Source organism: Sinohyriopsis cumingii, chromosome 8 (genome assembly GCF_028554795.1).
Source record: "Sinohyriopsis cumingii isolate HCF-2022 chromosome 8, ASM2855479v2, whole genome shotgun sequence".
NCBI lineage: Eukaryota > Metazoa > Mollusca > Bivalvia > Unionida > Unionidae > Sinohyriopsis > Sinohyriopsis cumingii.
Window position 1 is genome coordinate 124,976,938 of NC_142968.1, and position 15,069 is coordinate 124,992,006.

General features: G+C 38.9%; 1 protein-coding gene across 4 annotated transcripts in view; it reads right to left on the reverse strand.

Annotated features, from left to right (window-relative positions):
- LOC149794577 (uncharacterized) overlaps positions 1-15,069 on the reverse strand; it is a 45,563-nt gene that overhangs the window by 8,889 nt on the left and 21,605 nt on the right. For all 4 annotated transcript variants that reach the window (XM_089968859.1, XM_089968860.1, XM_089968856.1 and 1 more), the window contains exons 4-7: positions 7,972-8,105; positions 6,868-7,018; positions 2,077-2,229; positions 1,647-1,706 (exon numbers count right to left, since the gene is read on the reverse strand). In XM_089968859.1, coding sequence (XP_089824985.1) covers positions 1,647-1,706; positions 2,077-2,229; positions 6,868-7,018; positions 7,972-8,105 — 498 coding nt within the window. The remainder of the gene's footprint in view (positions 1-1,646; positions 1,707-2,076; positions 2,230-6,867; positions 7,019-7,971; positions 8,106-15,069) is intronic.

Genomic DNA, 15,069 nt, shown 5'->3' on the forward strand with positions numbered 1-15,069 from the left:
CGAAAACAAAGAAACAAGACAACATAGACATTTTATCTATATTGTTTTGTTCTTGAGTATCTAAGGAATAACGTTCTTAAAACTTAAATTTAGTTGTGATCAGAGAGCTTTCGTACCAAATGATAGATATTTTTTGTTATTGTGTATTTTTTCTCTCCAGTAATGGTTGTCATCATTTTGTTGTGTATTAGAAGTAACTTATGATCGAAAGGATTTTAGAATAGTCAGTTAGTCAAAAACTGTTTTGTTCTTTCGAATAGTCAATGCTTTATATCTAAACATTCAATACAATACTCATAGAACTGTTATTTTTATGTAGTCTCTGATTTTTCTGGGAAAGTGCGACTATAATTTTTGTTATCGAATTTTATACAATGCAATAGATTATACTTTGTCTCACCCCATTAACAAAAAATGCTTAGCAAAAATTGTACATAAGTTATTTATGCTCAAAGTAGATTTTATAGCATCACAAAACAGCTGCAAAAGCAACTACAGGATGTTTATTGCTTTGAAACGATCACTGCTTTTTATTTAGTTTTTATTTCAGTAAAACAAAATTGATAGCTAAGCAGATATTTCATGCATTCATATATAAACAGTAATTCTAAAGCTTCATTCTTGTACAAAGTTATAACAGCACACATACACTGACATTTTATATATTTAGTAAAATGCATTTTCCAATCAAATGTCAGTAAGATGTTGGAAGAAATCGAAAATATAAGAGACTATGACAACGTGAAAGAGAAATAAGATTTGTTCTTGCGTGTGAACATGCGCAAATGCCTTAATGGTTAGGAATTTATTCTCCCATATTTGCCTTAATACTTCACACAAATGCATACATTTCATATACAAATATCAATCCATGCACGAAAGATTCAGCAGCTTCAATACCTCTTTTTAAAGCAATGATGGAATCTCACAATGACAGTTGATCTAATTGGAACATTTAAGCTTCCGTCTCAACCTCTATCATTATCATGTTTTCAGGGTCACTGCGATTAATGTAATCTGAAATCCTACGGTTGAGCGACATTAAAGCAAATTTATTTCCTTTTTCTAAAGCAAGATTTTTAGATGCAGAATGATTATATTATATTTTGAAAATTATACGTACTTATCTGTTTCTGTGTATATTCGCACCACCATATGAAATAGTGTGGAATATACTCACAGTTAATGATATTTTTTAAAGTTCCTGGTTCTTTTCTATACTGTTTAGGCTCATATTTTATCTTGATGCCTTAGTATATAATACACTACAGGTGAATTCTTAATTGCGTTCCAAAAGTAGCGATCAAGCGATAATTATAGATATATTTTTTGTTAAATCAAAACTAATGCCATTTGGTTTCCAACCTAGGGCAATTGGTTAAAACGTGGACAAATTTGTATAATTTGCAGTTCCTAAGCTAATTTATACGTGTTATAACCTGCTTTACGTATGCATTAAAGCTATTTTCGTAGGATACCAAATATGTATCAAATATGTTTTAAACACTAGAATAAGCACTATTGTATGTGCTTGTCATCATAATTTTGCTCTGAATTATATTTAACCGCTGTTTTGAGCAAAACATTTCTGAGCAAGCTTTTAATATGCTTTCCAAAATCTATACGGCATAGAAAATACCGTTTACCTGATAATTTTGTGTCCGTAGAAACCACATAATAACCAGTCTTCCCCACAGATTTGGCCTCTGTTCGAGAAAACAAAAATACGCTAAATTATACAAAGGTGTAAAAGCTATTAATATTGTACTCTTTGTTTATACGCAAAAGTCTCAAGAACACGTACTTCGCTAGTATAATGTTTCCAAGAGGGACATTATGATACAGAGACTATTTTTTAGTTTAAAATATTACGCATTTTCAAAGAGTGGGTGTAGTTTACATGTTTTCTTTTTTTAAATTGTCTAAGAATGTGTTTCTCTCTTCTTATTTAAAGAATTATATTTGAAAATCGTTTCTTTGCATTGTTAAAAAAGTCTTGTTAAAACGCTCATTTTTTCAGGTGGTTATTTAATCTCAAAAAATTAACTAATGGGTTCAATAGAAAAATAAACTCACTTTTCGTGATGCAGCATAAACGGGTGTTCGTGCATTTCCTTAGAAACAATAGCAACAAGTTCAAGAATAGCACCACCAAAATAGCAATAACAGCAATCAGCACCGGCAAAAAATACGTTGACTGACTGCTTTCTCTTCCTGGCACAGTGTTAACTGAAAGTAAATAATATTTCATATTAATTATTGTAATATTCTATAATTATAACGAACCATAAAGTGATTGCAAATAACGAACCACAGCTGTTCAGTTTATTCCATCTCAACAACTAACATTGTCTGAAAGTCTATATTTTGCATGCCATATCGTTAACAGTGTCACACTAAGGCAGAGCTAAGTATCATTGGCATCGCCAGCACTGCATCCCTCACCTTCACTGGTCTTAAAGTATATATCCTATTCATTACAACGTTTGACAGTCATTGGTGTCAAATCACTATTGCAATGTAACTGGTCCACTATTTCTATGACATCGCACGCTTAATTGAATCAGACTGTACTAACCAGAATAATGATGCAATTCAATGTTCACGAATGTTTACATTACCCTGCCCTGATTTGCCAGTAGAAAATTAACGATGTCATTAGGTTCCACTTTTACTGCTCACAATCTGAATTGGTTGAAAAGAGCTATAAGCGATGACTATTACCACTGGGCGCACGTTTTGATGTACAACCAGGTGTTAGTATTACCTTTCATTTAAGTCACTAAACTAAATTCGAGGTCTGACTCCAGAGAATAGAGATACACAGATGAAATTGCTAAAGCAGTTAAATTGGTTTATACATCTGTATGATATTTCCAGAATAAGACGTGATATGGAGACACACAAATGATTTGTTTCCATCCATGTATTATGACCTAACACTACACACCGTTATAATAGTTAATCCAGATATCAGGACCTGTCCATTTCGGCACTGGTGGCTTTTTGTGGTCATTTGGGGGCAGGTATTAGGGTTGTCGAATCTTTTGTTGCATTTAAGGTTTCAAAATGTGAAGCATCTCGTGTTATACTTGGTCGTTAAGACTGACAACTTGCAGGACACGGCGTTGGATGAGTTTTGGATACACGGATTGTCAACTTCGTTTTGGTCCTCTCCTTTATCAACCCCTGGATGCTTTTGCTTTAGAGTGTATGTTCTCGATAGTGGCATCTGGTCATCATAACCTTTGTTTTTGAATTTCATATAATATCCAGCTCCCTGATGTAACTGTCAGTTTGCTTCACAAAGAACTGTGGTAAGCTGGCTATGAGTTTCCAAGAGAACATTGTCACAGCAGGTTGTATTCATATAATTCAGAAGCAATGTATGAAATTCATTTATTACATATAATGTCGTTATCGCCTTTTGCAATCGGCTCATAACTCTTACGATTTCGTTCCCCACTAGATGCACTGGACAGATATGCTAGCTGCAATGTCTGTGAACATTTCAACGTTAAATAATGGTCCATTCACTGTCTTCACAGCTGATGGTATTCCGAAAACAGCAAATGCTGACTGAATATTTGGAATACGCATGGACATATGTGCAATAGTGCCTATATGTGAGGGCCGCGGAAAAACCGGGTACCGCCTACAATTGCCGAGAACTCTTCAATATATCAATTGGCATGGCTCATATTTCCACAACTGGCTTTGTCTATACAGATTTATGTTGCAGTCACAGTGCCACATTCAGCAGTGCGCCCGTCTTGCGATGGCAATTCGGCTCATCTCACACCTCATCCGCCAAGTGGTTCAGGGACTCTACGAACAATAGCAGGTCAAGGATGGAGAGAGCCCCCGTCAACGCTCACATTATTTAGACTGGCAGCCGAGGACACATAAACATAGCTCTTGTTGACAACGACGGTTCGGAAGATATGAACAATCTCATCACCGCAATGCAAACAGTATGTAGCGTATGAACCATATACCCATAAATGCTTTAATCTTGCGCGTTGCGGTCGCCGAAGTAAAGGCATATGATGAATTCCTCGCTTCGGCTGTTCATTGAATGTGCAGCGCAGGCTGCTGATACTGGGTTTTATGTGAGTCAAGTAGAGTGGCAGCGTTGGCGTGAATGTTAGAAGTTCTACAGGGCTCGAAACAGGGGCGAGTTACACGGCCACCGAAATACGGCGTCAATGTGGTACAACCCATCTTCCTACCCTAGCTGCACTCGTCGACTGTAGAAGCAGACAGTACCTGATCCATAACGTAAAGTCTATGCAGTGGCCGCTTGCGTGCAAGATCAGTACATGGATTCCAAACCGTTATGAAGGTAGGAAACTGAAAACTTTGCAGCTGAAACGACGTGGATATACGAGAATATGGGATTTGTGTGGTGAAAGAGCAGATAGCGCATGTTTGGCATAAAGGTGTCTCCGCCGAGCATGAGGCTGGGCGAATAGAGGCCTTAGCCTGCTTGCTGCAAATCCGCTGGCTACTCATCCGCAGAAGAATGTAGGAGAAGAAACTCCTTCCAACGTTGAAACATCGTCGGCATCCACATGTGTTTCAATATGTCAATAGCTTTGTGTCTTATTCGCACAATGAGTGACCCATTGGTTCGTGTTCAGCGGAGAAAGACTCATCTTTGTCAGGATATATATCCCTACCTGGTGTTTATGCAAGGGTTGGCTGCGTTGGTGTGTCAAAACTCCCTTATCTGCATACGACACTCGATGAGTAGCTTATGTTGCAGGTCAGCCCTGATTGTCGATCTGGCAACACGATCGAGAGCTAGTACGTTTTCGAGCGTAGTACTATAAACCCAGTAATAGGGACTCCGTTGTCTTAGTTCTTAAAATGTCCTACTACCATTTTATCAGTGTTACTTTTCAGGGGGTGACTTTCCGGAAGTCACTAGTATTGTAGATGTCGGCGTCCTCTGGAATGTCCTTATTGATGTATTCCGTCTCCATCTCCAAAGTGGAGATGGAATAGGTGTAGGTGTAGAGGAACCTTAACACCGTATCCCAACTTGATGTTGTTATAACAAAAGACATGCATCCAATATTTCGATAGGTTGGGTACATGCCTGTTACTTGTATACAACATTCAGGAAAGATTCTTTATTCACACGTAGTGTTGATTGTTATTGTCCAACTGCCGTAGCATGCTGAAGTTTTCATTCGTAGCTTTATTGGAAACGTGCATGGAATAAAGAGCGAGGTCGGAGTCAAAGACACTGACAGCAATATCATGGCAATAATTCTCAAACTTGGTGATGACAGAAACGTTCGTAGAAAACTAAAGCTGGTAACATTTTGCGTCCCAAATACTGTACTTGCTGGACAATTAGTGTGGACAACGGTTTATTAAAGCGCTGTAAGGATTATACCAGTTATTACGTTGTCATCCTGTCTTTATTTGCCTTGAAACCGATGGTTCTACGATAATTATAGCTTCACCGCCTCGCCTCTGACAAGGCTCCATGCCAAACGTTTGCTGATAGTTTTAAAGAGCTCGCCAATCTTAGCCATCATCTTGAGGACATCCGCCAGCATAGCCACTTGTCGCCTAGTGGCTGTTAAGTAGCCTTGCACGAAGGCAACATTTTATTCTACTATAGCTTTATGTGTATGTTCATTAATGCTAAGGTTATACTTTGAGCTCTTTCTGTCTGACATCATATGCAGGGTGATTATCAGTCTAGTGTTCGTGACCCTGAGTAGTCTGCATAGGTCCATTTCAAGAGGATTGTCTCGTGGTATCACGGCTTGATAGTCGATAACGATTATCTCCTTAGCGAAAATGACTCCCTTATTGTATTACAGTAGGCAAAGGTAATCGTCTAGCAGGGACTGGATAAGAAAGGTCCTCTACTTCTGTGTCATATCTCTGGGTGCCCTGCATTTAACCACTTTGGTTGGCCCCAGGACCGTATGAGTGATTGCGTAAGTGCAAGCGTATTTGGCTGTCTTTGAGCCGGTATAGACTTTGACTGTTGAGGAGCCAGTGAGGGTGGCTGCCTTGGAGCCAGTGAAGACGTTAGCCAACTAGGGGCTGGCGTTGGCCACTGCATGCTGGTTCGTGAGGTTGACTGTGCCATCTTCAGGCGGTCAGAACTGCCACCAGAATAGCATCGTATTCACTGTTTGTTATATTTATCTCTCTTATTAGGAAGTTGATCGCTATCTTGTATGCGAACTATGATGTTTATGATGCAAAGCATTTCTCCAATTGGAATGTTGTCGGTGACTGCTGCTGACAGAGGTCAGCCCTCACTGACAAAATTAGATTAATGCTATGGTAGCTAGCATATTTCTGAAAGTAAAATTACGACTGTAACTGGTTAGATGTGTATATGCATTTTCTCCAGTTCTTCTTTAATAACGATATATACCGCTTTCTGTTACCGGGATATAGGATGAGACGTGCTATGAAGCCTACTTAAGACCCTCCTAAATTGTCGTTGGTCCTTAACCAATCGAACTTGTGACCATTCCCACAACGTCTGCATGTGCGGTGAGTGGCAATTGTGCATGCAAAGCGTTGGAGCAGGTCTCTAGATTTATTCCGTTCCTATATCATTGGGCATGATTGATGCATAAGTAATAGTTACCCACCTCTTGACAGGCTGTCATGACTGCCAAAGGCGCACCGATACCAATTTATCAACGAAGCACAGGGTCTAAGATGAATACTGCTACTTAGGAAAGTGTCATGTATGCTGGTCCTAAATACCGTTTCACCATTACAGCTGTATAATACCTTAAGCAATGTAGCATATTCTGTTTATTCAGGTATAACATTGAGGTGTAAAAACCAATACAATTACTGGGAACATAAAAGGCTTACTTTCCTGACCGTCATGCTTGTCCTCTATTTGAGAGGCTGTACAGTAGTCTGAAAGTTTTGACGTTCTTGCACACATCACTGCAGGACCACCGATGCATGCGTAATATGTACCAGCAGAATTTTCTCGAGGTAGCATAACCGAATCTTTACCCTGTAAGAGAACTATATTTATTATCTATATTTACACAATTTCGTGTAAAACTTTGTCTTGAATGTTTTTGTGTGTGTAAGAGTTTGTTTGTGCTTGTATGTATGTATGTATCTATGTATGTATGTATGTATGCAGAAACCGATATAGGATTAACAGTAAAAACGTAAACATTAAGTGCTTCAAAATAAGATACTAAATGTACATCTGATGAAAAAATGTGCATAAAATGAAATAAGAAGACACAAAACAAATAAATCTCAAAAGATATGGTAAGTGTTTGTTATATAAATGACAAGTCTCCAAAATAACGTTTTGTTTAGCGATTTTAATCTTTTAAAATTGTTGGATCATATCCGTCTGTGACGATGCAATTCCAGCCGCGTCACTTTAACTGTAATAATCTTCGCAAGAAATGAGTTACGAAAGGAAAGTAATTTAAATTGTATTGGACATTACTTAATTTGACAATATACACAATTATATGTATCGACGGTCAAAATTAGATATGTTTTATAGCGATCAAAATATATATTACTTAACTGCTTTCATATAATAATAATAATAATAATAATAATAATAATAATAATAATAATAAAATAAATAATAATAATAATAATAATAATAATAATAATAATACAAAAGTATAGGTATTTTGTAAAATATTAACATAATTGTAAGGAATTTAAGTAGTTATCGGTGCTCTATATTGTAATTATTGTCTTGCTTGTAAAGATGTAAAACCCGTTTTAAAATATTGTCATCAATACGATAGTGAGTGCTGCTGTATATTTGCTTCATCGCCAGGAGATGCTGCAGTAACCAAGAGGCGGTGATCAATTGGTAAATTTAAAGACAGTAATTCGATACCTGACTATTTGAGAAAATTACAAGTTGATGTAAAAAAGTACCAACTAATCTTGAATATGTAGCAAACAGAAAACTAATGCACCTACTTCAGAATGTTCACCCAGGTAATTCAGCCAGTCGACATAAGCAGGAGGGGTTCCACATTCTTTAGCATCTAGTGAAGCAACCAGAACGTCAACCACGCGTTGTATCTTTGGTTTGCAGTTCAAGGTCGGTGCAACTGAAAGACACATACTTGTATTGGTCAAAATAATTATTTTATTATCTCAGTACATACAAATTAAAAATTGTATTTCTTAACTTCGTGTTTCACACATTTCTGACTAGTATGGTATTTAAAATATTTTTGGCAACTGCTAAGTGTTTCTTCCTGTTTACTACCAAAACTAAGCCCTACCTTCTCAGATTCAATACAATTAGCCTTTTATAATCTGGTGACGCGAGTACGTCATGATGTATTAAATATTACAGATAAATTAGCTACATGCTGGTGTCTAATAACGAACATTTTCATTGGAATCGTTCAAATACATATTCAAAGAAATATGACATTTTGATGCCTTAAAACATAAAATATAAGTTCAAATTTTGGAAAGAAAGAAGAGGATTCTTAAGAAACGTTTTTTTAGTCGTAAAAAGAAACATTTATTCGATATGCCCTGGTTATTCAAGGACATTCAGCGTTGAAATAATTTCACATATAAGTCCACGTAGCTCAAAGGTCGAGCGTAGAAAGATAATATACATATTTTAGGAGACAATTAGTGCAACGCTAACAAGAAAGTGAACAAAGAAAATAGGTATAACATTATAGCGATCAATTTGATAGTTTGATTGCTCTTAAATTTTAGATTTGGACAGAACAGATAACATTGAACCTTTTCACTCTTAAGGGATTACACTTAGTCGCATTATCATGCACACTTGTTTGCAGGTAAATTTACAAACCAAAAACGAAAATATCACCAACGAAGGAGTAACGCTAAGTCTAATGTTAACTGAGTGAAAATGCAAATTTATTTCATTAACAAAAAAGAAATTTGAGGATGCTTTTCTCGCACGTCAGATGAAATACATGTATTAATTCAACGTCTTATGTAGCTAAACCGGCAAGAACGTTGAATATAATAATTGTTGATGTGCGACCCAACTGAAAAAAGGTATAACGAATATATACACAGTGTCCGTGAATATTATAATTTTGCTTTAACATGCACTTCTTATGCATGCATTGCAGGATCTATCTATCTATCTATACTATAACAGACATAGCATCTGAAACATGTTTAGCCATTTATCAGTGAACATATATTTATGCTTTCTCTTCCTGAGTGCAGCGATATAAACAGCATGTTTGCAGGGAATGGAACCTGATCAAGAAATGACGTCTCAAAAGCCAATACTATTGAATCTCCTTATACCAATACAACGTTTGAAAAATTACATTTTAATTAGGAACAAATTATTTCAATTTCGATAAGAATGGCAATGTGTTTTGTCAATTTTACTTTCCGATGAATCTATTATGTTCTTTGTTTAACATAAGTTTCGAAAGCTTCGCTTAATTTGGTCCAGCTTACCCAGTTACGTTTGGAGCACTAACTTGTATGCAGGTTTCCTATAGCAATGATGGATAATATTTACGTAAATTTGATCCTCATGTTGTTGAACTAAGCAGGTAGCTATAGCTATCTATAAGACACTTACAGGTATAAGAAAAGTCAATGATAGTATAGTGTCTTTCGATTAATGATAAACAAATGCACTGACTGACTCATTGTTTCATACTTGTATTATAACATCTTCTATCTAAATATTCATATTAATGTTGTGGACGATTAAAACGTAATTTGTCTTTTAAACATATCCTTTAATAAACAAGCAACAACTTTCATCGGGATCTTGGGGTGGAATCGTTTTAAGAGAAACGTGTTTCGATAGTGTTCTATATCTGTACAATAAATATGCTATGTTATGTGCAAATGTTCTTTCCCTTTTCATCGAATTGGCGATTCCACGTTCAGCAAAACACATACACAGCAGATCATCGAATCATCCAACAACTAATTAATGCAGCCTGCGTGGGAGCTTTTAGAATCAGTAGATAATACAGAGGCTGAAAATTGTATGCACTTTCGTGTACATATGCGATAGTCATTGTTAATGAGTGAAGTTTGCCAATGAACCTGATGGCCTTGTTGGATTTTTTATTCAACCTTTGTATGTCCCTTTCTCTTGAAATATAGCCACCCGCAAGGCATAAACAGACAAATTTCCTAAAATATAGAATGCTTTTCTATAACACATTACGAACTTTTGAAGTAGACTCATTCGGTCTTGAACGACGATTACAAATATCCAACATTTCACAGCCTTCCAAGCGACATGTGATTTAGCGCGAAATGCTAGAAGATTTCTCAATCCCAGAATCTTAGTATCGTAATGCAGCGCGGGAACATTTTTGTTTCTTTACATTTGGTCTCATGCGGTTCTCTTGATTACCTGTGGTCAGCAGAAGTAACAATATAAACAAAAAGTAAGTGAACACTAAATGACAGCGTACGGAGTTGGAGTGTGTACAAGCTTAGACGGTTTAGTACATCTTCAGAGGGAAAGAAACATGAGTAGTAAAGGGGGCCACTATAGCCTCAATGGAAATTAGCATTACAAGACCCCCCTGGGCCACTATAGCCTTAATGGAAATTGAACATAGAGAAAAACCCTGGGCCACTATAGCCTCAAGGGAAATTTAACATGGAGAAAAGTCTTGGGCCACTCTAGCCTCAAGGGGATTGAACATGGGGAAAAATGCATGGGCAACTCTAGCGACAAGGGAATTTGAACATGGGGAATTGTAACAGGGTCCAGACCTGATGGGTCTATGGAAAGGGAACAGGAGGAGAGGGACATAACACACACACACACACACACACACACACACACACAACGTACGCGCGAAGACACACACACACACACACACACACACACACATATAAAATAATAATTCGGGGTTAGGCAATTGAAAGTCAATCTCTTTTCGAGAAATAGGAGTGGCCCTGAAAAGGGCCTTTGGATTTATGTTAATATGCCCTTAACATAAAGGGCATCTGTGGCATCTTCTTGTCCTCAAGCTGCGTCTTACAGCAGGGCCATACATCAGAGTCCTCTTGAGGCAACCTTGTCTCTCTATGTAGACTCTTCGTATCCACAGACTGCTGGTGGTCCTGTGGACAACGGTCCACTTGGATCGGACATACATGAGCATGTCCGTCCTGAACAGCATTGAAGACACGAGGGTGGAAGATTCAACGTCAGTCCACATCTTGCGGCTACGAGAATAGGTGAGTGAGTGATTGCACTGAACTGCGCTTATTTATAGGGAGACGAAGGATTGAAACGGATTGAGTTCGTTGACCAATCCAAACACGCGTGACGAAATTCAGTCAGTCCGCATCCAATCGGAAGAGAGAAGCCTGTGACGTCACGTGGCCTATATACATTCGCTAGCGCCTGTGCGCTGTCAATCTATGCGACAGTGATTCAACATGACGGAAACTCAGAAAACGATCCATGGGGGTGCACCGACGGTGGATACTACCCAAGGGAACAAGGACTTACTTTCAGAAGCCGTAAACTGGGATTTTGTGGATTTTCTGACCTCGCAAGAATTTGTTCCAGAACCTTCGTTACCATCTTTACCGCACGTGGAGAATTTTCGACAGAGACAGAAAGAAGAATTGGAGAAATTTATAGAGACAAAAGGAAGCAGAACAAGCTTTTCTGCTACAGCAACAGCAGCAAGAAGAAGAGGTAAGAAGAAAAAAACAGCAAGAAGAAGAAGAAGCAAAGAAACAAGAGGGTGAAAGTCAAACGGTCACGGTACTGTTGGACATTTTAGCGGAGTTAAGAAGTCTGAAACAAATGTATCAGACTTCTTTATCACGACCGAAGAGAATACGACCTTCCCGAGCTAAACACGCCATCCCTGAGACTAAGCCTACCTTACCACCCTTAGTGATTTCAACCCAATCATCATCATCAAAAGTAGGCCTCGGACTTGGCAAAGGCTTAAGACAGTTAAAGTTGATTGCTTAAACTCACCCCTACACCAAGAAAATAACGGCCCTTTTCAGGGCCACCCACTTCTCTCGAAAAGAGATACCATTTCAATTGCCAATAACTCAAAATAACAACCCATTTTACCCCTATAGTACGTGTCTGTGTATGAGTGCGTGAGTGTAGGTTCTTATTTTAAAATCATAACCCAAGTCACTTACCTTTTATCATTAATGTATTCTGTTATCCATAGTTACAATTCAATTCACAACATAAACACTCTTAAAAAAGTTCATTCACTTCTTTTGTGTCATTATTTACTCTCTCTGTTTTTTAGATTTCTTCACAGGCTTTTCCTCTTCTTCCTCCTCACTTTCTTCTCTTCTTCTTTTCTTCTCCTGTTTCTTTTTCTTCACCTGTCTGCTTTCTTCCTCTTCTTCTTTTTCTTCTTTCTCTGAAGAATCCCTCTCTTCTTCTGACTCCTCTTGTTTCTTTTTGGGGCAATCTGGAGACCAATGTCCTTTCTCTTTACAATAATAACAGGTATCTTGACTTTTGTCTCTTTTAACCCCTGTTTTTCTTTTTTGACGGTCTGGACACTCTGAAGACCAATGCCCTTTCTTTTGACAGATATAGCAAGTATCTTCACTTTTATCTCGAAAGGAAGGAGAGTAGTCCGAAGGCTGGTCTGAAGAGAATTTTCTAATGACCCCTCGGAACGCTCTGATGAAACGTTCCATCTGGCTAGTCTCTTCCATCGTTGTGATCAGGTAGAGAGTGAAATGAATAGTGAAAGGACACGTACACTTTTATATACGCTGGTCTGCCAGGACTATAAAGTAGCTCATGGTGTTTAAACTTGAGTCATTTGACCTTTTGCTTTCAAGATGAAACGATCTAATTCATTTGAGAAGAAAGAAGAAGAAGAAAGTAAGAGGCAGAAACATGATCTATCGCCTCGTACCAGAGCTGAAGTCTTGGCACAAATTCATGCCAGTGATTTTGAAGACGACATGAGTGAACCAGAATCCAAGCCCTCTCAACCAAGTTCACCGCCCTTAGTTAAACCTGACAAATACTATTCCATTCGAGAGACAGAAAAGCGCTCCTCTAGAAAATTTAGAACCACGGCTTACACCTACACGGTGAAGTTTAAAGATTTCAAGTCCGAAGTACCCTTAGAGAAAGCAGAAGGGTTCATCACCGAGATGTGGGATTCTTTACTCACCGCACTCAAGCGACAATGTCAACCCAAAGAAGACGATCGCTTGACACTATCATTACAACACGATGGTTTGAAGTCCCCTGTTTGGATCGAGTTTAGCTGACCCACAGAACTGACCCCTTCCAAAGTCATGGACAAGATACAACAGGTGCAACAATCCAATGACCAGTTTGACATCACCGATGTAAAAGCCACAGTGAAAATGGCTCACGTGTCTCTTCCTCAAGGGACTGGACGCAAAAAGATGTTATTGGTGAACGATCTTCGCAGCATTAAGCGTAGCCTCGTCCAAATTTCCAACCCTCATGACCAGATGTGTTTACCAGGGCTATCGTGGTGTGGCGAACCTATGCCAACAAGAACGACACGGCAGAATGGAAAAGAGCCTGGAAAACTATTCGACAATCGGACCGAGCCAAACAACGAAATGAAGCAGAACTCCTGTTACAACAAGCGGGCCTGTCCAAAGACACACCCTGTGGCATTCCTGAAATGCAAACATTGCAAGATGTCCTAGCTCCACGCTACACCTTGAAAGTGCACCCTCAAGAAGTGCGCGGACCTCTGTTGTTTCGAGGCCAAGATTTTAAGGATGGAAAATACATTCACCTTTATCATCACGATGACCATTTCGATACCATTACCAATATCACTGGATTCCTGGGATGCAGATATTACTGTGAGAAATGTGACCGTGGTTGTAATAATCGAGAGCAACACAAACATTGCGGATGGAAATGGTCAGGATGTTTGGCCTCTCCACCCTGTCTGAGCGAAGGACCAGTGCCTTGTTCAACTTGTCTGCGCACGTTTGTCAGCCCTACCTGCTACCAACAACATTTGAAGACGCAAGGTTCACAGCAGAAATGTGCTTGTCAACTGCTGAGATTGTGCCCTACGTGTGGACAAGGCATACGTACCAATAATGCCAAGGCACATGTATGTTCAGGAAAGAAAAAATGTCACATTTGTCACCACATCGTGGACTTGGAACATCAATGCTAAGTGCAAAAATACCAACCAGAGAAAGAGGATGGTCACAAAAATGAAAAAGGCAATTTCATCTTTTTCGATTTCGAATGCATACCAGAGACCGGCATTCACATTCCTAATTTCTGTGTGGCTCATCGAGCGTCCGACAAATGCATTCAAGAACCTATTTTCAGTCATTGCCCTCATTGCAGCAAGATTCCTGGGGGGAGTGAAAAAATCTTTCGGGGACCGAACACGCTAGCCGATTTTGCCCAATGGGTCTTAGACCCCATCGACAAGACGTGGAGCCAAGAGGACATCGAACGTTACGGAGATTGTCATCGTCATGCCACGGTGATGGCTCACAATTTCTCCGAATACGATGGACAGTTTCTTTTGAGGTATTATACGGAACAAGGCACCGAACGACCTAAAGTGACTTTGAACGGAGCCAAAATCATTTCCATGCAAGTGGGACAAGTACAGTTTAAAGATTCCATGAGTTACTTGGCCATGCCTTTGAGTCGAATGCCCAAAACGTTTGGAATGACAGAAATGGCTAAAGGGTATTTTCCACACTTTTTCAATACGGAAGCCAATCAACACGCCATTCTACCCGATTTGCCTGAGGCTAAAGATTACGACCCCGACATGGGTACCGAACAACGAGAAGCTTTCTACGCTTGGTACCAGGTCCACGCCTCGGACCCTTTCGACTTTCAGGAAGAAATGCTAAAGTATTGTCGTTCCGACGTGGACATTTTACGGCGTTGCTGTGGAAAATTTCGAGAACTGTTCATGGAACACGGAGGGGTCGATCCTTTGAAAGAAGCTTGCACCATTGCCAAAGCGTGTTCCTTAGTGTACAGACAAAGATTCATGCCTGAAAACACCGTGGCGGTCATCAGTCCTCAAACGACCAACTATATCA